The sequence below is a fragment of the Fukomys damarensis genome, unplaced genomic scaffold, assembly GCF_012274545.1.
Source record: "Fukomys damarensis isolate Sample0158 unplaced genomic scaffold, DMR_v1.0_HiC HiC_scaffold_33, whole genome shotgun sequence".
NCBI lineage: Eukaryota > Metazoa > Chordata > Mammalia > Rodentia > Bathyergidae > Fukomys > Fukomys damarensis.
Window position 1 is genome coordinate 47720623 of NW_022900945.1, and position 27090 is coordinate 47747712.

Consider the following 27090-nt stretch of genomic DNA (forward strand, 5'->3'; position numbering starts at 1 on the left):
CTTGGGTGGTGTTTGTGTCTACTTTGCTTATATTATGTGAGACTTTACTCAGCTCCTGTTTGTTTGATGATGACCCCAGCTCCCCGAGTCTCCTCCCCTCCCCTCCCCTCCCCTCTCCTCTCCTCTCCTCTCCTCTCCTCTCTTCCCCTCTTCTCTTCTTTTCTTTCTTTTGTACTGGGGATCAAACTAAGGACCTTGCATTTGTGAGGTAGGCGCAGTGCCACTGAGTTAAATCCCCAGCCCTCTCCTAATCTCTTGAACAGATCAGTCTATATGTCATTTCCTCTTTGATTCACTCAGTGGCTTTACCTACATTCATATTGTACAAACATCATTTCTATACACCTCTGAACTCTTTTCATCTTATTGAAACCGAAACTTGGCACATATTAAACAGTAACTCCTGTTTTACCCGATCCTTGGATATTGCTATTTTAATGTTACAGCGTTAGTTTTACCTTCTCTAAGTGCTTCATGTAAGTGGAATCAAATAATATTTGCCTTTTAGTGACTTTCTTGGATTATAGGTTTTTGTATGAACATGAGCCTTCATCTCATTGAGATAAATGACCAGGGTGAAGTTGCTGGATTCTATGATAGTTGTATTTTGCTTTTTAAAGCAAATGAGACATTTTCTAGAGTGGCAGTAAATACTTTATCCCTACCTCCTGCAAATATGAAATTTGAAGTACTTCTGTCCCAATAATTTGTCAAAAAGGACATTCAGCTAGTACAGATTCATACATTTCATACAGACCTACTAAATTGGCATCTGTATTTTTAACAAAGGGTTTAAGAAGAGTTTTAAGTAGTGATTCCCATATGAGTTGGGAATCATTACACTGTGAAATCTGTCTTAGTTACTTTCTTGTTTCTGGGACAAAATACTTGAAAACCACGAGGTAAAGGAGAGAGGGTTTATTTTAGCTCACAGTTTATACAGCTTTCGTCCACAGTCAGCTGGCTCCAAGGTAGGACAGTATGGCAGAGGTGCGTGGCAGAGGAGAAACAGTCCATGGCATGGCAGACAGGAAACAGCCAGCAGTGAGCCTTCCTTTCCCCTTTTATTCCATTCAGGCTGTAAGCCTACTGATTATGCCACCCACAAACAGTTATCCCCACCTAGAACTAGGCTAAACTTATCAGTGGGCTAATCTAGTTATCACATAATCATGATCTATTATCACACATCCATGTTCCAACTCCCTCCTAGAAACCCCACCTTTGAGTGCGTAAGGCTTTGGAGGGACATCTGGATATAGGCTTTAACAAAGCTACTTTCTACACATAACAAGTCAAAAATTTACCATTCCTTTTGTCTCTTTTTCTTTGGTTCTATGTTTATATTTTTGTCCCCTCTCTGATACATAATTTTATATTTTACTTGTTTTCCTCCCTTTAGTTTTGCACATTTCTGTATGTGGGCATGTATGCATGTATTTGCATGTATCTATCAATAAGTTACTGATTGACATTTTCTGTTCTTACTTAGACCTGAAATTGGAACTTTGTTCCTAGATTTTCTCTTTCCTACTCTTTATTGTATGGGGTTCATGTTCTTTCTTACATGAAGTTACATTTACCCTTTTCTTTGGGCAGATCTGAGTCTGTCTCACTGATAATTTTTAACTTTTCATGGCAAGATTAGAAAACTGTTGTCAGGGTTTAGTGGAGGAACTTTTAAATTTTACGTTTAAAGGTTGACATTCTTAGGCAGACTCACTTGTTTTTGTTTGTTTGGTTTTTGGTACCAGGGATTGAACTCACGACCTTGTGCTTGCAAGGCAGATGGTGGCACCACTGAGCTAAATCCCTGGACCAAGGCAGACTCATTCTTACCAGGTTTTTTTTCTTCTTTACTCACAGGGAAGAAGAAGAACGTCTTCGAAATAAAATTCGAGCTGATCATGAAAAGGCTCTGGAAGAAGCAAAAGAAAAATTAAGAAAGTCAAGAGAGGAAATTCGTGCAGAAATTCAGACAGAGAAAAATAAGGTAGTCCAAGAAATGAAGACAAAAGAGAACAAGCCACTGCCGCCAGTCCCTGTTCCGAACCTTGTAGGAATCAATGGTGGAGACCCAGAAGATACTGAGATAAGAAAGAAAAGGGAAAAAATTAAAGAGGTAATAAGTTAGATTGTGACATAGACTAGTATAGATGTGTACTTGATTAGATATAAATATATACATTCATGCCATCTGTAGTGTAACACTTCGATCTTCTTTCTTTTTGGATTTTAGCTGTAGTTTAGTTTCCAGGTTGGCAGTAAGAATTAGAGGTCTGTCTGTTTCTTAGTATTGATGATATGCAATTATTATATGATTTTAAATATAAAGTTGTTTTGAATGTGATGGCACACAGTTGTTTCAGAAATCTGAAATTCAGCATTTTAGAAATACTGTAGATTGGTAAAATAAAGTAGAATTCACTTATAATTTACTGTTGATAAACAATTAAATATTCATTTATATGGAATCTTCTGGATACTATGCTAATCTTCTCAGAAAAATAGTTCTAAAGCAGTGGTCTCTAATCTTTTTGCCTGCAGGGACCAGTTTTGTGGAAGATAGTTTTCCATGGACCTGATGGGAGGTGGTTTTGGGATGATGCAAATGTATTACATTTATTGCACTTTCAAGTATATTACATTTATTGTATACTTCATTACTATTATTACATGTAATATATAATGAAATAATTATACGACCCACTATAATGCAGAATTGGAGGGAGCTCTGCAACTGGATGTTCCCATCTGCAGGTGATGGGAGACAGTGACGCCTGGAGTATGTTGTGTCCAGTCTACTCTGTAATCTCACTTGCTTGCTGTCACACTAGGGAGCCCTGCTTCACAAAGATAGGACTTTGGAAAAGGAAGCAAGCTTTTCAGTGCTTTTGCAGTAGTCTCAGGATATTCAGCCTTGACTTTAATCCATAGCATATGGTGATTTGAAGTTATCTCAAACATACTTTTAAGGCGACTGTCAAATGTGTTGATCCTCTTAGCACAAATTCAATTCACTTGGCTTATTTACACATGAATTGTGAGTCCATTCCTTCCCAGTTTGGGAGGGGTCTTCTGCAGTGGAGAAGTAATTCTCTAACTCTTTTGAAAAGTGAAATAGGTGGGAGAAAGACAGCCGTGACTTGTGAAAAACTTGATATTCACACATTGCCCCAGTAGTTCCAGTTTGGTTTTGACTACATCTACTTGATCTGCTGACTTTAACACAGAGCAGGTTGAATATGTCACACAAGCAAGTTTTATATTCCATTCTTTGTCACTAAAATATATCAGTGGTGACTTTTTCTAAAAGAAATCTCTGGAATAGGTCTTGCAGCTCAAAAACTGGCTAGTGATCTACCTTTAGAAAGTCATCTCACTTCTGTGTGTAAGGGGACAGATGTGTACTGGGAGTCTGTCTCTTCACAGAGCTGAGCAAACACATGTGAGTTAAGGGAATGTACTTTAATGTGGTTGATAATTTTAATCATGTCCTGGAAAGTGCTGTTAAGTTCAGGTGACATTTTTGGCTAGCCAACATTTCCCTGGATAGCACAGTGTGTAGACTCACATTCAGAAGCACCCTCTTTAACCCAAGTAGTGAAACTAGAAAGCTATCCAGTCATGGCAGCCACACTGACTGTGCATGTATAGTTTTCCTGATTTATAGTCATTCAAAGACTTGAGTAATTCTGTAGCAGTTGTATTTATTGGCAGCAAAAGTGCATATAACATCATGCATATCCTCATAAATGTATTGCACAAAAAATAAGTACCATTGCCCTGTTGACAGTATTGGTACTCATCAATCTGGATTTCATATCTTGGTCACTGAATGTTCTTAGCTATTTCATCAGCTTATCTAGTTACGGTACTAGCCAAAAGAACACATGCCACCTTTTGAACTGCAGCTTTTCCTAAAAGTTCATGACAAGTATCCTTAGCAGTGGGCACCATCAACTATTTACCAGTTGTAAAGGGCTTCTTAGCTTTAACAGTGTGTTACCCACTAAAAATGAGGCTCTTGGTGCAGACATATTTGACGAAGTCTTGGTCTTCAATAATTAGCTTTTCTTGTATTTATTTTTTTAAAAAATTTTTGAGAAACTTCAAAGGCTTGCGTTTTATGCTCAGTCTCCATATAGCAAAGCAATTTTGAAGGTTTCATAACTTTGTTGGATAGTCATTTACCACATATATAAAGCAGGCTTAGGGAATGTGAATCACCTGTTGGAATAAACCTGTAATTTAAGTAGAAGTTTTGGTATTTTCTTTTAAATTCACCTTTTGTTGAAAGTTTTAAAGTCTTCTACTGTTGCATCATTGGATCTTGCCCTCTTTCAAAGTAGCTCTCCAGTGATATTTATTGTTTAACTCATTTGGTTGCAGTTAGCTTATGTACCTAAAAAACTGTGAGATAAGTGCACAGGATGGAAAGAAGGGTGGATAGAAGTGGTAAATAATGTGCTCTCGAAGAGTAGACTAACGGGTCAGATTCTGATTTAAAGCCTGCCACCAAATACACTTGTACAAGTGAAGCATGTCAGCTCTCTTGCCACTAGAGTCTATCAGCACGTGTAGCTTAAATTGTCTCTTGCCCTTCACTCATAGGGTTTTGATTTGAGTCTGTAAGCAATTGGTTATGGTCTTTCTAGGGTCAAATCTCTCTGCTAATGTTAATGTGTATTTGCAGCCACTCCCAAGCCTAGAATTACTGGGTCAGATCTGCTTAATATCATCAGGCAGTAGATTCTTACAAGGAGTATGCAGCCTAGATCCCTAGTATGCAGAATTCACTATAGCAATCATGTTCCCATGAGAATCTAGTACCTCTGCTCAGGTGGTAATGAGAGTGAAGGGGAATGGCTGGCTATGAATTCAGATGAAGCATACCTTGCTCACCTGCTGGTCATCTCTTTCTTTGCAGCCTGGTTTCTAACAGGCCATGAACTGATACTGACCTATGACCCTAGGGGTTAGGGACCCCTGTTTTTTATAGCTAGCATTATAGCCATCATCTTTAAAGGAATAAGCCATGATATCCTTCAACAATATTAAATATCATATAGTTTCTCTCACATGAGAAACAGTAAAAATGGAGAGGAAAATAAAAGATACCAATAGGAAGTAAGGTGCTAGATCATTCTGAGGGGAAGGAGATCAAAAGATCAAGAGAGAGGAATGAAAAAAATTAAAAAGGAAAGTGATCAAGAGATGGGTGGGTGGGGGAGGAGGAGGAGGGAAAGGGGATGAGAAAAGGAATTAAGATGCATTATGTTACATCTGCCAACACCACATGAAGGATGTACTAATAACTAAAAAAGAAAAAAAAATCCATGTATATCAGTATTTAGAATATAGTAGATAACAAATTTTTAAAAAGAGCATATCCCCCCCCCAGTTCTTGGGATCTAACTCTTATCAGTATTTAATATATAGTAAATAACTCAATTTTTATAAAATATTTTATTCACTTACTGGCTCTAAACTAGGGATTTTAGCATTGGCTGAATTTGTTTGTAGTTGTAATTATTGAAATGTATTCATCTCTGTCTCTTTCCTTTTGTTGTTTTTGTTTTATTGGGAGAGAGTTTGTCATTATCAACTCCAGGATTATATATTATAGTCCTCGAGATCTCAAAATAAAGTGAGTCCCCCTGTTTTCCAGTATATAATAACAGTGTGTGTAAAAAGTCTTGTACTGAGTCACTTTGTCTGGGGCAGAGATTGATAAACTACAACCTGTGGGCCAAGTCCTGCTAGCTGCCTCTTTTTTAAAAATAAAGTTTCATTGGAACATAACCATGTCCATTATCTAGGCTACTGTTGTAACAGAGTTAAATTTTGCTGCTCTGTGATCTCTGGATTTTTCTAACCAGACTGAACCAAGTGGTAGTAGAAGCCAGGTCCATTGATTGAAAGCTCTCATAATCTCAGTGAAAGAAATGGAATTGTTACCTAAAGTAATGGCAGTTTTTAAAAGGAAAGAATGTCCAGTAGACACCTTCCTTCTCAAGAAAAAGACTTTATTATACCTAATTTTTTAATGTTTTCACACTAATGCAAGTGTTAATTGTAATACCAGAAAGTAGGAGACCTAATAGAATGGTAAGGATATAGTAACGGAACCCTTAATTTCATGAAAAAAAAAGTCTGTGAATAATTTAAACTGATGAATTATCATTTTCCTCTTAGATGATGAAACATGCCTGGGATAATTACAGAACGTATGGATGGGGGCATAATGAACTCAAACCTATTGCACGGAAAGGACACTCCACTAACATATTTGGTAAGTTTATTTTTTCTAATTACTGCTTTCTGCCTCCATGTTCTTAAAACATAATCTGACTTTTTAAATGCTTTCTAAGATCAGAATATTTCTATGGAGGTATAATTTGAACATGTATTTATTACAAATACATCAGGGTTTGGTTCTAGTTTCTTTAGAATATGTAATTATGTGGTAGATATTATTCATATGTAAACAGTTTATTTTGAAGCTTTTTTTGAGTTTTTCCTCCTTTAATGTCACTACAGGTAGGTACCTATTTGTAGTGTTTTTTGTTTGTTTGTTTGTTTGTTTTTTTCTTTCAGCACCATCCTATTTCTTTGATACCTACATCGTAGAGAAAGAGGGAATGGATGGGGAATTCCATCCGTGCTACATGCTTTAAAAAAAAAACGTTAACACACCTCGGGTGATTTGGTAAATAGGGTGGGTTATGTGAATTGAGTGGGTTTGGTGACTTGGTAAATTGAGTGGGTTGTGTTTGTTCATTCATAGTTCCTTAGGAAACATTAACAGTGTAGAACACAGTATAGCAGTGTTCCAGTTCCAGTGGGAGGAAGACCTGTATTCATCTTGAGCTTGTTTTAATTCTTCTGAGGTCAGTCTTCTTATTTTTAGTCTAACTTAGCTAAATTAACAAGTTTTACTAATCCCGAGAGTAAGTCTTGAGAATTGTCAAGCTGCTGTTCTTTTCTGTCTCCTCTCTTTTTTTCTACTTCAAATGCTTCTTCGTGGGATTGATAGCTACATCTTTTAAATAATGACAGATAAAGGCAGGACAATTTTAAAAGTGTAAGAAGGAACATGTATCACATATACTAGTCAAATGCAGTGCAGTTTTCTTTCTTTTTTTTTTTTCCTCATTTTAGGGATACAGTACAGTTATGTTCAGCATTGGGATCTTGTACCTCTACATGACAGGTCTTGGTTCTCATTTTTCCCCCTTGTCCCTGCCCTCCCTTCACCCCCTTCTCCCCTCCCCCTTTACAAACACTTCATTTCCATTTTTTCATTTTCTCATATTTTTTTCTTTTCCCTTATTACCCTTCCCCTACCCTTCCCACTTTACCTACACCTTTAGCCCCTTTCTTCCTATTTCACATTGTCAATTATCTCATTAGGATCTTATGTACTATTATAGTTTATTCACACCAGAGAAACTATTCAGTTTTCTATATTAGAATATACTACCACAGTAATTCCAAAGCAGTATTTTTTCTTGTGAGATGATGGAAGAATTTTTCTAATGCTATGATTTCCCTTATAACTTGTTTACTGTTTTCTGTCAAAAAAGAAAATACCTTACATTTTTTTCTCCTGGATTTGGAAGATGTTATGGCAGAAGAGAGGAAACATTTTCTTTGTATACATAATCATTGACTATCAGAGATCCCATGGCATTTAATGGATCAGTTGTGATTTAATGAAATAAAATACATTAGCTCTGTACAGTTTACAGATTGAAAAGTTCCCATTGCTTTATGGATGTCACAAAATTAGTACACTAAAAGACATTATATTTAACAGTTAATATTAGGTCCTAATTTTTTAAAAATTAATTTTATTGGTATATTTTATAAATATCTAACAGTTACGTTCATTGTAGGGAAATTTGTACCTGTACATATCTTGATTCTTCTTTTCTCCATCCCCTTCTTCAACTCTTCCTCCCCTCTTTATTTACAAAAGCTTTGTTTCCATTTTAAGTCCTATATTCTATAATACCCTTTTAAATATATTAGGCTTTGTGGTAAACTGTGAGCCTTTTTGGTTTTTTTTTGTTTTTGTTTTTGTTTTTTTGAGACAGGGTCTCACTATGTAGTTGAGACTGACTTGGAACTCACAATGTAGCCCAGGCTGGTTTCAAACTCACAGCAATCCTCCTGCCTCAGCCTCCTGAGTGCTGGGATTTAGGCATGCGCCACCATGCCTGGCTGTGAGCCTTTTTTAAAGGATTGCAGTGTAACTATATTGAAAATAAGAAGCAAATGTTAATTTTCTGCTTTTTCTAAATTAGATTTCTCAGAACATATAATGTGTTACCATGTATCAAATATGTATTAGTCTTACTTTTGTAAATTTTAAAGATTAAAAAACTCATGAATTTTAGCTCGTGAAAAACACCTATTGTGAGGAGAAAATTATAGTGAAGTGTAGGAAATGCAAAAATGCAATTTTTAGAATATCTAGTAATCCAAATTGGGTGTTTATAACCTTTATTAATTTTTTTAGTGGTTACAGTTTTTCCCAGCCAAATAAGCTAAATAGGAATAGATCCTTTATTACATGTTTTGTCTTTTGTTTTTAGACATGTAGTTTATTAAAAAATTAATTTTTAAAGTGTAAGACTTGTTTCCTACTCTGTTCCTTTTACTCATCTCATACTCTTGCTAGTGATTGTAATTTCAGAATTTTAAAACTTTGTTACATTAGCTCTGTACAGTTTACAGATTGAAAAGTTCCCATTGCTTTATGGATGTCACAAAATTAGTACACTAAAAGACATTATATTTAACAGTTAATATTAGGTCCTAATTTTTTAAAAATTAATTTTATTGGTATATTTTATAAATATCTAACAGTTACGTTCATTGTAGGGAAATTTGTACCTGTACATATCTTGATTCTTCTTTTCTCCATCCCCTTCTTCAACTCTTCCTCCCCTCTTTATTTACAAAAGCTTTGTTTCCATTTTAAGTCCTATATTCTATAATACCCTTTTAAATATATTAGGCTTTGTGGTAAACTGTGAGCCTTTTTGGTTTTTTTTTGTTTTTGTTTTTGTTTTTTTGAGACAGGGTCTCACTATGTAGTTGAGACTGACTTGGAACTCACAATGTAGCCCAGGCTGGTTTCAAACTCACAGCAATCCTCCTGCCTCAGCCTCCTGAGTGCTGGGATTTAGGCATGCGCCACCATGCCTGGCTGTGAGCCTTTTTTAAAGGATTGCAGTGTAACTATATTGAAAATAAGAAGCAAATGTTAATTTTCTGCTTTTTCTAAATTAGATTTCTCAGAACATATAATGTGTTACCATGTATCAAATATGTATTAGTCTTACTTTTGTAAATTTTAAAGATTAAAAAACTCATGAATTTTAGCTCGTGAAAAACACCTATTGTGAGGAGAAAATTATAGTGAAGTGTAGGAAATGCAAAAATGCAATTTTTAGAATATCTAGTAATCCAAATTGGGTGTTTATAACCTTTATTAATTTTTTTAGTGGTTACAGTTTTTCCCAGCCAAATAAGCTAAATAGGAATAGATCCTTTATTACATGTTTTGTCTTTTGTTTTTAGACATGTAGTTTATTAAAAAATTAATTTTTAAAGTGTAAGACTTGTTTCCTACTCTGTTCCTTTTACTCATCTCATACTCTTGCTAGTGATTGTAATTTCAGAATTTTAAAACTTTGCATTTTTTCTTATAAAATATCTTTAAGATTTGACATCTAATTCAGTATGCTTGGAGAGAATCACAATCTTAGAGTTAGAAAGGGCTGTTAGAAGTACATCTCCATCACTGTATTAACATATAGGTGGGTATTGAACTTTTACTCACAATATTCTAGGTTAGTTTAAAGTTTAAAGCACGTTTGTTTTTCTTTTTTTAAGCTTTGATTATTAAATAATTATTTTATATGGTAACTGAAATCAGTGTTACTCTTTTATCTGGTTAGTCCTTGGCATCCTATGTGTAGATAACAAAATCTTTTTCAAAATGGCTTATACTAAAAAGGTAATTCAGTCTTCTCAGTGAAGCCTTGGTGTAGATCAGATTTCCAGCTAAACTTTTCTTTATCTCTTTCCTCTGTGTGTTGCTATCTTCAAGCTGGCTTTGTAGCACTATGGCTGCAGCTGTTTGAAGTTTTATATTTTACTACTATTACATCTGTAGAAAAGAGAGCCCAGCAGAAAGGAAGTGCTCGGGTTTCTTAACAGGCATCTCCTTAAAAGACTCATTGTTTCTTATTTTCTGTGATTGGGTAGTGTCCATGGTTCAACCAAATGCTCTATCTAGAAAGTGAGGATGTGTTCATATGGATTTTGCCCACTTAGAATCTGTCCCTGGAGCTTGTGAGTGGGAGAAGGAAATGTTGTAAATTAACATTAATGCTAGTTATTCCAACAACGATTACTAGAATGAATTCATTTTTTTTTTACTTAATTGTTCCACAAAATTGAAAAGTTTGTTAAGTAGAGAGCATTCTTTTTGCATTGTATGTGAACTTTTTTGTTGGGTTTTTTTTTTTTTTTTTTTTCTTTTTTGGTTCTGGGGATCAAACTTGGAACTTTGCCCCTCACCAGTGGCAGGACCACTGAGCCAGATCTCTGGCTGTTAGCCTTCTTTTTGCATTTGAAAGAAGGACTTTTGATTTGGGAAAGAATATTAGGTTTTGTAGTGCCTTTTGTATTTTTCATGCATACAGATGTATGTATGTATACTTTTTATTATTCCTGACTTACCTGGAGTTTGATTTGCTAATATTCTGACTTTTGCTTTCATGTTCATAAGGGATTTTCTTTACTTCTTATACTGTTTTTTTTTCTCACTTTGATATCAAGATAATGCTGGCCTCATAAAATGAGTTGGAAGGTATTCTGTTTTGTTTTTCTGGAAGAGATTTAGAATTAGCTTTCTTTTCTCCTTTAAACGTTTGATCTAATTATTCTGTGAAACCATCTTCACCTAGAGCAGTGGTGGTAAACCTATGGCATGTGTGCTGTAGTAGGCTGTTTGTATCATTCAAAGCTCTAGAAGGTTCGCCATCACTGACCTAGAGTTTTTTTTGGTGGGGTTGGTTAAAACTACAGGTACAAATTCTCTAATTGTAAGGATGGTTCAGTTTATTTGTTTCAACTTGGATATGTTTGGGTATTTGATTTTTGAAAAGTCATTCTGCTTTATCTAAGTTGTTTGGTTCTATGTGTGTAGAGTTGGTTGATATTGTACCAGGTTATCATTTGAATGTTTGTGGTAGCTATTGTGATAATCCCTTTTAAATTCTGATATAAATAATTTATATTTTCTCTGTCAAATCTTCTAGAAGTTTATTAATTTTACTGATCTTTTCAAAGAAGCAGCTTTTGACTTTTGATGTTTTCGATTTATTTGATTCCTGCTCTTTAATATTTCTGTCCTTTTGCATGAGTTGGGTTTATTTTGCTCTTGGTTGGGGTGTGTGTGTGTGTGTGTGTGTGTGTGTGTGTGTGTGTGTGTGTGTGTGTGTATTTTAATTCTTTTATTTTTTTAGTGTTGGGGATTGGACCCAGAGTCTTGCACATGCTAGGTAAGCAGTCTACCACTGAGATATATCCCCAACTCTCCTAGCTTTTTGAAGTATAACCCTCTATTATTGATTTAAGATTAGTACTTAGCACTGTGTATTTCTTGCTAAGTGCTTTTAGGTTTATCCCAAAGATTTTTACGTTTTCATCTTTATTCAGTGTATTTTACAATTTTCCTTCAGAAAGTTATTTAACTTTTAAGTATTTAATTTCCTTTGTCTTTTTGTTACTGTTTTCTAATTTTAGTTAGTGATCAGAGGATATACTTCATCTGATTTCAAATGATACTTTATGATCCAGAATATGCTGTTCCTTGGTGAACTTTCCATTTTGCTTGAAAAAATATGGCTATTATTATGTGGAATGTTCTGTTGATTTCAGTTAGACCCCCATTGGCTAATAGTTTGTTCAGGTTTTCCCTGAATCGTTTCCCTAAATCATTTTCTATCCAGCAATTCTGTCAATTATTGAAAGGATTGCAGTCCTATTGGGTTATCTTTTACTCTGTCAGTTTTTGCCTCTTGCTTTTTGAGGTACTCTAATTAGATGTTTATACTTTTAGGATTATTATGTGTTCTAGACAGCACCACTGAAACCCTAAACCAAAACCAATAAAGTCATTACAGGTGGATTACTATAGACCCATATCCCTCATTAACCTAAACATATACACTTTAAACCCAATCTTAATAAATGTAGTTAATTCAGTAGTGTGGTGGTACCTTGGTTTATGAACTTAATTTATTCCATGATTCTGGTCTCGAACCAAATTTGTTGTGAACTGCATAAAATTTCCTCATAAAATTTAATGTCACCTGATGCAGAGTTCATGAACTGAAGCAAAATTGTGCTGAATGCTTCTGTTTGTAACCTGAATTGTTTGCAATTCCTTTCAGTTGTGTGTTGTGTGTGGAGTTGGTTCTTGGTTGACTTTGTGTAACGATCACGATATAATAGTTCTGGAATGGAAAAGGGAGGATTTGGAGACAGGGAGTTTTGAGTCTTTAGGTGTAAACCATCATGTCATAGCTTTCATTTGAAGAAATTCAGGAATTTCCTGTAATGAAAAATAATTTTTTAGTTTTTGTTTTACTTTTTTTGCAGCTTTTATCTTTCTGGGCAAGAGTCTCTGGGAATAGTAAATTTATGCTGTCGAAGACATTGAGATAGTAAAGCCGTGTTAATGTAGGCAGTAAGCTGTGTGGATGATTTGTATTCTCGGAGGACAGACATAGTAACAGCATTCATAGAGTTGAGGGGAACCTGTCCTCTCCTTGTTACTTACGCTTTTACTACAGTACTAGATTTACTTTGCTGCATTTAAGATTTATTGCAGTTATTTTGATTAACAAGTGTGGCCTGTTTTCTTATCTTACGTTTTTAGTATCCAGCTTTGTTATCAATTAGAGTAGCTTTTAAAAAATCATTTCTTCTTTTAGTATGATTTACCAGTTTTTTGATTTTAAGGATTATTTTAATTTTATGCCACTATGGTTTTCTAGTTTTGTTGTAAACTTATTTTTCCAAATGTTATTTTTTGCCCTTTCTGTGAATTTGAGCCAGGTGGACAAGCTTGTACTATGACTTAGTTTGAATAACTCTCCTTTTCTTTAAACTTTTTCTAATTTTTCTTTTTCCTATGTCTGTTAAATAGGTACCTACTTATTCTGAACAGACCAAAATTAAGGAGAATTACACTTTTTAGTTTATTTTCCTATTATCAATGTGCCATCCTTAGTAAAATATATTAAACTATGTACATTATTTCATCTTCTGATGGAAAAATGAACAATATTGGGTCTTTTTTTGGTATGTGTATTCCTTTAACCCTTTTTTGGTACCAGGGACTGAACTAGGGTCCTTGCACTTGCAAGGCAGGTGGCAGAAGCACTGAGCTAAATCCCAGGCCCTGTATATTCTTTAATTACATGTAAATATTATATATAAATATTATGTATAATGAACCTTTTGAAGGGACTTATTTTAATGATACTCTCCCCCCACAAATTTAGGAAGCTCACAAATGGGTGCTACCATAGTGGATGCTTTGGATACCCTTTATATCATGGGACTTCATGATGAATTCCTAGATGGGCAAAGGTGGATTGAAGACAACCTTGATTTCAGTGTGGTGAGTATAAAATTGATAATTAATCTTAGATTCACTATGGAAAGAAATTTTCCAACTGCTAAATTCATATGTCAGTATCTAATAGTAATGTGATGGTATTAGAAGGTAGAGCCCTCATGACTGAAATTAATTTCCTAATAAAATAGCCTCCACTGTGAGGAAATAGTGAAAAGGTTCCATCTGGGACCAGAAGGTGGGCACTCAGAAGACAATCTCCTGGCACCTTGATCTTGGACTTCTTATCTTTCAAAATTGTGAGAAATAAATTTCTCTCATCAGCCGCCCAGTTTATGATATATGTTGTGACAGCATTCCTAGTGGCCTAAGATGGTAACATAGTTTTAAGCGTGATACTAGCATTTTTTTTTTTTTTTTTATTGAGTTTATTGGTACATTTAGGGATACAGTACAGTTACTTTCATTGTTGGGATCATGTACCTTTACATGGCAAGTCTTGATTCTCATTTTTTTCCCCTTACCTCTGCCCTCCCTTCACCCCCTCCTCCCCTCCCCATCTACAAACACTTTATTTTCATCTTTTCATTCTCTCACATTTTTTTCTTTTCCCTTTTTGTTCTTCCCCTACGTATCACACCTTCCCTACACCTTTAGCTCCTTTCCTCCCATTTCTAAATGTCAGTAATCTTATTAGAATCTTATGCATTGTTGCAGAATATTCACACCAGGGAAACTATTTGGTATTTACACATGTGGGACTTATTTATTTCACTTAGGAGTATATCTTCAATATGTATCCATTTTCCTATGAATGAATCTATTCTCTCACTCTTTATGGCTGAGTAATATTCCATTTTATAGAAAAACCACAACTTCTTTATCCAGTTTCCAACGGATGGGCAAATAGGTTGTTTCCAAGATTTAGCTATTACAAACTGTGCCGCTATAAACATGGGTGCACATACTTCTCTGTGATATGATTCTTTTAGTTCTCTTGGAAAGATACCCAACAGAGGGATGGCTGGGTCAAATGGAACCTCCAGTCCAAGCTCTTTGAGGTATCTCCATATTGATTTCCATAGTGGTTGCACTAGTCTGCACTCCCACCAACAATGGAGGAGGGTTCCTTTCTCCCCACAACCCCGCCAACATTTGTTATTGTGTGATTTCTTGATAGCAGCCATTCTTTGTGGGGTGAGGTGGAATCTCAGTGTTGTTTTCATCTGCATCTCTCGAATGACCAGTGATGTGGAACATTTTTTCATATATTTTCTTGCTGCTTTCACTTCTTTGTATGAGAAATGTCTGTTCATTTCGGATGCCCATTTTTGGATCGGGTCTTTATATTTGGGGGGACTGATTGTTTTGAGTTCTTTATATATCCTTGATAATAGTCCTTTGTCTGAGGTACAGCTGGTAAAAATTTTTTCCCACATTGTAGATTGTCTCTTAGTTCTGCTAATGGTTTCTTTTGAAGTACAGAAGCTTTTTAGTAAGATGAGATCCCAGTTGTTGATTCTTTCTGCTAGTTCCCGTGCTACTGAGGATTTGTTCATAAAGTCTTTTCCTATACCAATGTCTTCCAGAGTTCTGCCTAACTTACTTTCCAGCAAGTTTAATGTTTCTGTTTTAATATTTAGATCTTTAATCCATTTGGATTTTAATTTAGTGCATGGCGAAAGATAAGGGTCTAATTTTAATCTGTGACAGGTTGATATCCAGTTTTTCCAACACCATTTATTAAAGAGGCTATCTTTCCTCCACTGAGGATGGTGAGCTCCTTTGTCGAAGATGAGGTAGCTGAGTACATCTGCATTTGTTTTTGTGTCTTCCAGTCTGTTCCATTGATCCTCAGGCCTATTTCTTTGCCAGTACCATGCTGATTTTATCACAGTGGCTTTGTAGTATAGTTTCAAATTGGGAATTGTTACACCTGGTGCCATGTGACTGTTGCCTATAATGGCTTTTGCTATTCTAGGTCTCTTGTGGTTCCAAATGAATTTTTGGATTCTTTTTTCTAGTTCTGTGAAATATAGTGTTGGAATTTCAATTGGCATTGCATTGAATGTATATAGCAGTTTCGGTAGTATGGCCATTTTCACTATGTTGATTCTTCCTACCCAGGAGCAGGGGATATCTTTCCATTTTTTTATATCCTCTTCGATTTCTTTTTTCAGAGTGCTGTAGTTTTCAGTGTAGAGATCTTTTGTTTCTTTTGTTAGATTGATTCCTAGATACTTCATTTTTTTGGATGCTATTGTAAAAGGAATTTTTTCCCTTATTTCTCTTTCTGTCTGTCTGTTATTTGTGTATAGAAAGGCTATTGATTTTTGGGTATTCACCTTGTATCCAGATACTTTACTGAATCTGTCAATTAAGTCTAGAAGTTTTTTGGTGGAGTTTTTTGGATCTTCAATGTAGAGTATCATATCATCAGCAAATAATGATAGTTTAACTTCTTCCTTTCCTATCTTTATTGCTTTAATTTCTTTCTCTTGTCTAATTGCTGTGGCTAATGTTTCCAGAACTATATTGAAGAGAAGTGGTGATAGTGGGCATCCTTGTCTTGTTCCTGATTTTAACATGAAGGTTTTCAGTTTTTGGCCATTCAATATGATGTTGGCTGATGGTTTTTCATAAATAGCCTTTATTAAATTGAGGTATAGACCATCTATTCCAATTTTTTGCAGGGTTTTTATCATGAATGGGTGTTGAATTTTATCAAATGCTTTTTCTGCATCTATTGAAAGGATCATATGGTTTTTGTCCTTGACTTTGTTAATATAATGTATTACATTCACTGACTTTCGTATGTTGAACCACCCTTGCATCTCTGGGATAAATCCGACTTGGTCATGATGGATGATCTTCTTAATAATCCTCTGTATTCTGTTTGCTGATACTAGCATTTTTTAAGGAAATCTTAATACTAAGTCCTCTGTCTTCTGTCAGTTTTCACTTTTTCACATAAAACCTATACCTTTTCTCACCACCTTCCTTTTACTTTTTTTGTCCTTCTCATTTGAAGCATTGTGTTAATTTGTGGTGGTGGTGGGGAACAGTGAGTTAGATATATCAGGAAACTATAAACTCCATAAGTAATAAGTTGGATTTTTAAAGATTTAATGATACAATACAGCTTTAATGAGCCGTCATATTTTGGCCAGTGCCCATCCTTCTAGCACTTTTGTGTTGTGGTACCACTTAGATTTGAAGCCCAGCACAACTATGGTCTATCTGTTTGTCTTTAGGAATGTTTATTTTTTGTAAATTTATCATAAAAGTGTTGTCCTATTGTAATATTGTGAGAATTATTTGAGATAATCTGGTATATAATTGTGCTCTGTTCACGATAGCAGTCATTTTTGTGATTACTGGTCTTCACCTAAAAGATGTGTGGACTGTTTTTTCATAGTCATTCTCATCTTCCATGTGTTTGTGCTTGCTGTGTTCGTTTTGACTGTACAGTACCCTCCACTGCTTCTCTTTCACTTTTCTTTTTGGCATTCTTCATTATTTAAATTGTGATTTAAATCTGTTATTTATTTCTTTATTCATGGTTTTCCTGGTGCTAACTAGACAAAACTGTCATCTCCTTTTATGTTGCTCTAGCATTTTTAATGCTAGACATGTTTATTGATGTATCTTAGAATAATTTCTATCATATTTAGGTTTGGCGGCGAGTGACAGAAAACCTATAATATAACTGAAATAAGATAGATGTTTATTTATCGTTCATGCAAATCAAGTACAGAGGTAAGCAGTGTTTTGGGTAGCTCCTTGATCATCAGTAGCTTAGGATCCCTTGTCTTACTGGGTCTTGTCAACTTCACTTTGTGTAAAGCTGTAACCATACTGAAAAAAAAAATTGGTTTCTCAAGATGTAGGCCTCTTATCTACCGTTCAGTTGGCAAAAAGGAGGAAGAAATAGAGCAGATTAATGACTGTTCATTAATAACACCTCTCAGGAGTTGGTCAGTTTAAATTTGTTCGTATGCTATTGGATAGATCTTCATATAGTCCCACCTCAGTGTACAGAGAGGGTGAAAAATGTAGAGTGTGTGTGTGTGTGTGTGTGTGTGTGTGTGTGTGTGTGTTTGTGTGTAGTTCCATAGGTCTTACAGATTGTACTGTTTTAATACCTGGTATATGAAATTTCTACTCTAAGGCCATAAGAATATATTCTTTTATTTGAGGATGTTATATTTGTATACTTTATGTGGTAAAAGATTTTAAAGTTTTGCTTTTATATTAGTCTTTAATCCATATGGAATTGATTTTTTTTTTGGTATGTAGGATGAGATTAACTATCAGTTGACCCTAACACCATTTATTTCCCTCCTGTGTGTGTATACCATACTAGTCATATATTTGCTATATAAATTTGCTCTTTTCCTTTGGCTTTTATCTTTATCCTTGCATCAATACTAAACTGTCTCATGTATAGTATTTATTTTTTTTTTTTTTGGTTTTTTGAGCTAAACGTCTCAGACTGTAGTCCAGGCTGACAATGAATTCTCCATGTCCTAGAAGTTTGATATCTCTGTCTGAATTTTGATAGCTGTGATTAGTTTATAAGGAAATTATTTTCTTTTTTAGCCCTTTGTTATTTCAAATTCTGGAAAATATTGACATTTTCATGTGGATTGCTTTTGTGTATTAATTTGGAGAGAATTGGAATTTAGGTAATACCAGATGCCACCAAATACAGTTTAACTAGATGATTTAATTTTTTTCACTAGTTTTCTATTTACTCATTGCAATTCATTTTGGGGTTTCTTTAAAAGTTTTATGTAATTGCTTATCAAAGTTTAAAATTACTGAAGTCCGTCCGTTCTCTCTCTCTCTCTCTCTCTCTCTCTCTCTCTCCTTTCTTTCTTTCTTTTCTTTCTTTCTTTTTGGGGGGTTACCTGGGATCAAACTCAGGATCTTGCACTTGCAAGGCAGGTGTGGCACCACTGAGCTAAATCCCTGGCCCTGTAGTCAATTTCTTTTTCCTTCTGAAGAACATGAGGATCTTGGAATGCTTTAACTTTGCTCATATCTCTCTTGTCTTATGTGTACTGTACTATGATTTAGTTGGTGCCAAATATTATTTAATATTTCAAATTAATGAATAGATAAATATATTTGCTGAATATCTTCTCTGCAACGGGAACTTTTCTGGTTCTGTGGCTGTAGTAATGAACAATACAGAACCTTATCTTTTGAGGTTATATTCCAGTATTGGGAAAGAACATTGAACAGTTATTCTTGTATGTTGTGTCATACAGTGGTAAGTGGTGTGCAGAATAATGAAGAAAAAATAGCATTATAACTGGAGGTGAGGCATTGCTATTTTACATGGGGTGGCTTTTGAACAATTCTTTGTTAAGGTGTCATTTCTGAGAAGAAACTCAAGGGAAGTTGTGTGTGTAGCTATAAGGCTCTCTATTAATAGATAGTATAGCTGAGAATAGAATTAGAGGTTATTTTCTTAGCCTTTTAAAGTCGTGGTTACTTGTCTTTCTGCTTCTGCTATGCTTTTGTGAAGTATAGTATTAGTCTTGTTTTTAAGAGGCAATCTGCCTTTTATTGTTTGCATGTTTCTTTTTTATAGTTTTCTAGTATTCTGTTACCATCTGTCTTTGTGTAGATTATTCTTTAAAAGATTCGTAATATTTCATCACACTGAGGATTTATGTTTTCAGCAACTTCAGAAGATTTAGTCATTACCCTTACAGTAATTCCTTTTCCCCTTTTCTCCCTTTTTTTCTTTCTCTCTAGTGAGAGAAGATAGTAATTTTATAAGTAATTATCATTTAATTGGAGAAATTATGAAAGGTAAAGGATATCAATGATGGGTGATTACTTATGTTGGGTGGTCAGAAAAAGTTCCTGATAAAGTTATATTTCTTCAGAGAACTGTAGGAAATGATAGTGATTCATTTAGTTAGATGGACAATCATCCAGAGCAGAGGGTAACAAGTATAAAAACTGATATGTAAGTCTCAAGTTTGCAATTCGGGGTACAGCAAATAGGTCCATATAGTGAAGTGAATCAAAAGGATTTTGACAGGAGAGGTATTAGAAAGGGTGTGGGGGGATCTGAGCATATGGTGTCTTACTGGTCATTTTACTCTTGAGTGTAACCAGAGGCCACTGTGAAGATTTTCACAGAGTAGTGAGCTAAACTGAGGTAAAACTGAAATGGTCATTTTAACCACGAGGCATTGAATGTAATGCAGAGAGGGAATACACGAAAGCAAGGGAACTATCTTGAAAGTTATTGCTACATTTTGATGAGTATTAGAGACCCTCCCTATTTTTAGTGAAGGTCTAATATGTGCCCTGCAGTAGCTATAGTTTGGGAATACTGTATATTAAGCATTTTGCTTTTGGAGTAGGATGGGATGAACACCATGTTATCAAAACATTGTATCGTGAAAGTATACTGGAAATATACTTGGGCTAGTTAATGAGTTTTCTGCCTTTGTGTATTAGAAAGACCTCAGAGTAATTCATTTCCTTTTTAGTTAAAAATGAATTATGAATGTTATTTTTATATTAGTTGCTTATGTGGATTCTTTGGTCATAGTCTGCCACTTCTTTAGAATTTTTCCAAATATATATATTTCATATCTAAATAGAAACATATAGACTCTACTGTATATAGTTACATATATAGATTGTTAATATTGCTATGTTTTTGCCAACTTGCTTCAGTTTGTTTGCCTTTTATTATATTCATGAGTTTTACTCTTAGAGATAACTTGCAGTTTAGGGAAATTTTAAGTCTGTCGTCAGTTTGTTACTGAAACTACAGTGCTTAATTTATGCTAACTCATTACCTGCTTTCTCAAGGAAGTTTCTGTATTGTCACATTTTCTTCTATTTCTTTATTTTTTTTAACATTTCTGAATTATTTGTTTTTGTTTTAATAATATATGTGCTGTATCTACACTAATTTTTCACCTACTGTTATCAACATACTAATGCAGTAATCTATAATTCCATCCTCTTTTGGTCCATCCTTTAACATTGAATGTGTGTGTATATGTTTATACACATATATATGGAAAAATTTTTATTAGAATATTTAAAATTTATGAGAAGAGAGAAAAATCATGCTGTAGTGGTTAGTAGGAAAGGTATCAATAGAGTACTGGTCCAGAATTCAAGATCCAGTGTTCAAGAAGTGTAAGCCTTCTTGAAGATGGAGCAGTAGTGTCAAATGTATTAATTTGACAATACTGTGTAAGGTATGTGCAAATGGCCCATTGGTTTTTGCAATAGGAAACTGTAGGAGGAGTTTGAATAACATTAACAAATGGGAGGTGAGAATGCAATTATATGAGAAGTAAAAATGCAGAAACTGAAAATATTCTTATAGAGTGTGTGAAATGATGTAATGGAAATATTTCAAAAAAAACTGTAAAACATGTATTTATGAATATTTTTGATATGTTTTCACAGAATTCAGAGGTGTCTGTATTTGAAGTTAACATTCGATTTATTGGAGGCCTGCTTGCAGCGTACTACCTTTCAGGAGAAGAGGTGAGAAAAATTAAGTCATACATTGTTTGCTTTAAGGGGAGGAATTATGAGTGGAATTTGATAAAATCAAAGTTTTCCCTAGCAACATATTGCTTTTTCTAACTTGAATATTACTGAACTGATCTTAAGGTTTGCAGATAGAATTGGATGTCTTAGGTGGAACTGTTTCTTCAGAATAATGATCATTCTGTTTTTGAGAATCTCAGTAAAACGTAACAGACCTAGGCTTTCTATACATCATAATCCTTCTCCAGGATTTTGCAATTGCAGTTAATTTCATGATTCAAACAAAGAGGGGGAAGAAATTTATTAGACCAAAATTAAAGACCGAATCAAGAGGAGCACAAATCCTCCTAAGACCAGATACTAATTACTAAAATCTCTTGTTTGGAAGTTGAATGCGATTTACTGCTGTAAATAATAATTTAAAACAGTACAATGCTCACTTCTCCTTTCTGGTAGTCTTGGTACAATACACATGGACACACTTTTGAGACCTGTGGTGATGGGAAAATGAAATGGATGAGGAAAATTTTATTACTCAGATAGTTTAAAGGGGATGAGGTTGAAGAGTACTGAAGTTTTCAATATAGAGGTCTTTTACACCCTTTGTTAGATTGATTTCTAGGTTTTTCATGGTTTTTGGGTGCTATTGTAGAAGTTGTTGTTTTCCTAATTTCACTCTCAGTAAGTTTGTTAATTTGCATATAGGAATTAATGTTACTGATCTTTAAGTGTTGACTTTGTATCCTGCTGTGCTACTGTATTTGGTTATTAAATCAAGGAGTCTTTTGGTAAAGTTTCAGGGTCTTCTATGTAGATTGTCATGTCATGTGCTAATACTTATAATTTATTTTCTTTCTTTCCTATCCTTACTCCTTTTATTTATTGCTTTTGTCTAATTGTTCTGACTAATGTTCCAGGAGTAAATTGAATAGGAGTGGTGATAATGAGCATCCTGTTCCCAATTTTAGAATGAAGTCTTTCAGTTTTGACCATTTAGTATGATGTTGGCTGTTGTTTTATCATAGATGGCTTTAATCACATTTGAGATAAAGACCTTCTGTTTCCATTTCCTGTAGTGTTTTTAATCAATTAATTCTGTTGGACATGTCAAATGCTATTTCTGTAGCTATTGACATGATCAGGTGGTTTTTGTTCTTGGTTCTGTTAATGTGGTGTATTGCATTTATTGATTTGCACCTGGGATGAATCCTATTTGGTCATGGTTTATTAATTTCTTGGTGTTTTGCTGCATTTTGTTTGTTAGTATATTATTGAGGATTTTTGCATCTATGTTCATTAAGGACATTGACCTGTAGTTCTTTTTTTTGGTTAGATTTTTGTAGTTCAGGGTAATGCTTACTTCCAGGTTTGAGTTTGTGAGTATTGCTTTCCTTTCAGTTTCATTAAAAAATTTGAGGAGAGGCAATAGGTCCTCTCTGAATTTTTTGTAGAATTCACAGTGAATTTGTTAGGACCTATGCTTTTTTCTTTGTTGGCATTATTTTTTATTACTTCTTAACTTTCATTGACTGATACTTGCTTATTTAGAAGTTTTATATCTTCTTGATTCAACTTTGGTAATTCATATCTATCCATGAATCTGTCCTTTTCTTCTGCATTTTCCATCTTATTAGAGCACAGGTTCTCAAAGTTGGTATTTATGTTCATCTGGATTTCTGCATGATCTGTTGTGATTTCACCCTTTTCATTCATAATTTGATGTGGGTGGATTTGAGTCTTTTTTCTCCTTTTTTTGAGAAGGTTTGCCTACAGGGTTGTCTATTTTATTTGATTGTTCAAAAAATCAACTCTTTGTTTCTTTGTATTGTTTGTTTAGTCTCAATTGCATTGATTTCAGCTTTGATCATAATTTCCTCCATAATAAGTACTTTGACTTTAACTTGCTCTTCTCTTTCTAGAAAAATTTCATTGTGTGTAGAAGGTAGCAAAACAAGGAAGAGGTGATCACAGCTCTTTCTATCCCTTATAGCTTATCCAGGCTGCTTAGTGTGGGTGGCACTCACACCCTTGATCCTAGGATTGCACCATGAATCAATTCCAGTGTCACATGCTAGACTAGATCCAGGAACCTCTGAAAAAGTCCCACTTATGACCCCATGAGGATTTGGGTGGACATCAAGGCACAAGCCATAGCAGGTGATTTGTTTCTTTTCTCAAACATCTTTTAATATTCTGTTCTTGTGTTGAATTTCTGAAATCCTGACTATTGTATGCCTTGATGTAGTATTTTTTCTGATAATGGCTAATTGGAGTTCTGTATGCCTCACTTTTTTATGTGTGAAAGTCTTTTTCCATGCTTGAGAAATTTTCTGCCATTACTTTTGTGAACAAGCTTTTTATGTCTTTTATGATATCTTCTGATTTTTCATTGATTCTGAGATCTTATATTATCCTCTTTTGCATCATCTAACAGTTATTGGATTTTTTTTTTTTGTAGTCCCATGGTATTTTTGAGAAGTCTTTATGATTGCCAACTGCAAACCCGTCTTCTATATCTGGTATTCTGTCCTCCCATTGCTTGATTCTGCTGGGTATACTTTCAATAGGATTTTTAATCCTCTGAGTATCTGTTTGAATCTGTTCATGCAATCTAGTTCTTTTCTATGTTGGATATTCATGGTTTCCATCACTTCTAAGCTCCTCTATACTTTTTAATCTGCATTTAGTGTAGATTTATTTCCTTCATTGTAGTCATCATCTCTTTAGATATTTGTGGAACTATTTCTGATTTGCTTTTTGTGGAGCCTCATTCATCTGCCTTGTTCCTTTTGCTGCTATGTTTTCAGAAAGTTCAGCTGGGTGGGTGGCTTTTGATTTTTGCTACCTGAATGCACTGTGGCTCTGCTCCAGGTAAGCTGGAGGTCTGGGTTTGCATTTTGCTTCTATGTCTTAGCAAAGAGGCTGATTTGTTGCTGTTTACTGCCTCATCATCTTTGCAGATGTCATCTGATCTTGTTATAGCTTAAAAGAAGTACGGTTTACTAGTTTTGTCTTTTATGATTCATACTTTTTGGTGTGGTATTTAAGAGATGTTTGTCTAATCCAAGGTAATAATTTTCTCTTTAAAAAGTATTATGGTTTTACTTTATTTTTACTGTTAAGATTATAATCCAGTTTGAATTAAATTCTTTGTATGCTGTGATGTATAGTGTGAGGCTCATTTCATTCCATATAAATGTCAAAAAAGACTACACTATTTGTTGAAAAGAGCATTATTTCCTTAAGTGACTTTGTAGTTTTGTTGAAAATCAGTTAGCCATGTATGTGTGTGTATTTCTGGATATTCTGTTCCTTCATAATCTGTGTGCCTCTCTCTGCTGCTGCCACATTGTGTTCATTTTTATGGCTTTCTTGAAAGTCTTGAAATCTGGTTGAGTCCTCCTAACTTTTTTTCTTTTCAAATTTTTTTGCCTATTTTAGTTACTTTTTCTTACTATAGAAATTTTAGAATCAGCTTGCAGTTTTCTGCAAAATATTCTATTGGAATTTTGATTGGGATCATAAATTTAAAGAGAAGTGACATCTTAACAATTTTGAATTTCCAATCCATGAATATGGTATATCTTTTCATAGACTTAGTTTTTAAAAAATAAACTTCATTAGTGTTTTAGTATACTTTTTAGTATGTAGATCTTGGACAAATTTTGATATTAACCTCTTTAATGTTTTTTAGTGTTATTTCATCATCACTTATTGTCAATATATATGTATAAATACAATTTATTTTTAAAACTTTTAATAAAAGCTTACAAGTTCTCACTTCTCTTAGGATATCCTTTCTGTTTAATTTCCTGATCCTGTTATTTTAAAAAATTGTGGAAAATGTACATCATTTAAGTATTGCCATTTAAAAGCAATTTTTAATGTATGGTTAAGTAACATTCACATTTTTGTTTAATATACAGTTGGTTTTCTTGTTGATCACCTACCTCAAGATTTTCCTAACTTTAATAATTGATTCTTTAAGCAGCTTTTAAATGGGTTCTAATAGGTTATTTAGGATTTTCTTTATAAATAGTCATGTAATTAATAAAGATGGGTGAGTTTTGTTTCTCAGTACAGGGAAAGGTTTTCTTTTTCTTGTGTTAAAGTATTGCCTTGGCCTTCTATTATAAAGTTGAAAAAAGACAAGAAGGAGAAAGTGGATCTAGAGGACAGAGAGGAAAGGGAAGGAGATGAAAAAGGAAATCAAGATGTGTTATGTAGACGTACCAACTTCACACAATGTAAACATGTATTACATACATATGCTAATAAAGCAAAAGAAAAAACTAAAAATGAATGAATTAAGAAAAGTTGAATAGGGATTGTGAGAATGAACAGCCTTGCTTGGTTCCTGGATTCCCTTAATGGAAAATAATTTAGTCTTTCATTATTAAGCATAATGTTAGATATAGATAATTTATATTTTTTTAATTTGCCCTTCATCATCTTTCGGAAGTTCTCTTACATTCTAGGTTTACTGAGAGTTTTTTTTTTTTTAATATGAATGGATATTGGTGGTTGTCAGTTGTTTTAGCATATGATCAGATGCTTTTTGTTTGATTGATATGATCATGTGATTTTTCTTCTTTAGTTTTGCTGATGCAATAAATAGTACTATTTGATTTTTGAATGTTGGGCCAAGCAGACCTGTGTACTTAGATTAAATCCTACTTGGTTGTAGTGTTTAGTTTCTTCTTGTTGGATTTGATTTGCTGATATTTTCCTGAAGACTTTTGCATATATATTCACAAAAGATAACTAGTCTGTAGTTTTGTTTTTTTTTTTGTAACGTATTTATCTGGTTTTAGTATTAAGATGATACTGGCCTCTGAGATTGAGTTAGGAAGTATACTGTTTACTTTTGTTTTCTGAAAGAGAGTGTAGGAAGTTGACATGGTTTCTCCAATTATTGTTCAGGAATCCTGTTAGTGCCTTCTGATTTTAAAAGAATATTAAGTCATTATTTATTTATTTATTTATTTTGGTACCAGGGATCAAAATCAGATCCTAGCGCTTGTGAGGCAGGCAGTGGAACCACTGAGCTAAATCTCTGGCCCAGTTAAGTCTTGAGTTAACTTGAAGTGTTAGTATCTTTTCATAATTTGTTGGTTGGAACTTAACCTTTGAAGTGGTCGTATTTAAAGTTGGGTCCTTTGGTAAGTGACTAGGTAATGAAGTCTCTGCCAGCAGTGACCTCTTCTCTTGTATGAGGATGTAGGTGTGGAAGTCATCTTTTAAGTGGAGTGCAAGTATTTGCCAGATGTTAAAGCTGCTTGGCTTCAGCCTCCAGAACTGTGAGAAATAAAGTTTCTATTATGTATAAATTACCCACTCTGGCATATTTTGTTATAGCAACTAGAATATAGTGAAACATAGACCAGTTCACATTGTCTATTTTTGCTTGTATGAATTTTGGCAGATTGTGTCTTTTAAGGAACCAGTCAGCTCATTTCATCAAGATTATCAAATGTATTTTCATAGAGTTGTTCATAGGATTCCTTTATTGTTCTTTTAATTGCCATGACATTTATAGTGTTGTTTCATCTTTAATTTATAATGTAAAATAGTTGTTCTTTTTCCTAGTTTACCTAAAGATAACAATTCTATTGATCTTTTTAGAGAATCACATTGTGAGTTCATTAAATTCTGCTTTTCAAATTCATTGATATTTGCTTTAGTTTTTATTGTTTTTTCTGCTTAATTTGGATTTAATCTGCTCTTTTCCTAGTTTCTTAAGGTTGAAACTTAGATGCTTGATTTTGAGATCTTTCTAGTTTTATAATACAAATTTCCCACTAAGCACTGCTTTTGTTGCCTTTAAATTTTGATGATTTTATCTTTAGTGTTCAAAGTTTTTTTTTTTTTTTTTT

At 34.1% G+C, this 27090-nt stretch overlaps 1 protein-coding gene across 1 annotated transcript in view; it reads left to right on the forward strand.

Moving 5' to 3' along the window:
* Man1a2 (mannosidase alpha class 1A member 2) overlaps nucleotides 1–27090 on the forward strand; it is a 119401-nt gene that overhangs the window by 22925 nt on the left and 69386 nt on the right. Inside the window, exons 2-5 of the mRNA XM_010631188.3 lie at nucleotides 1867–2122; nucleotides 6199–6295; nucleotides 13596–13714; nucleotides 21128–21208. Coding sequence (XP_010629490.1) covers nucleotides 1867–2122; nucleotides 6199–6295; nucleotides 13596–13714; nucleotides 21128–21208 — 553 coding nt within the window. The remainder of the gene's footprint in view (nucleotides 1–1866; nucleotides 2123–6198; nucleotides 6296–13595; nucleotides 13715–21127; nucleotides 21209–27090) is intronic.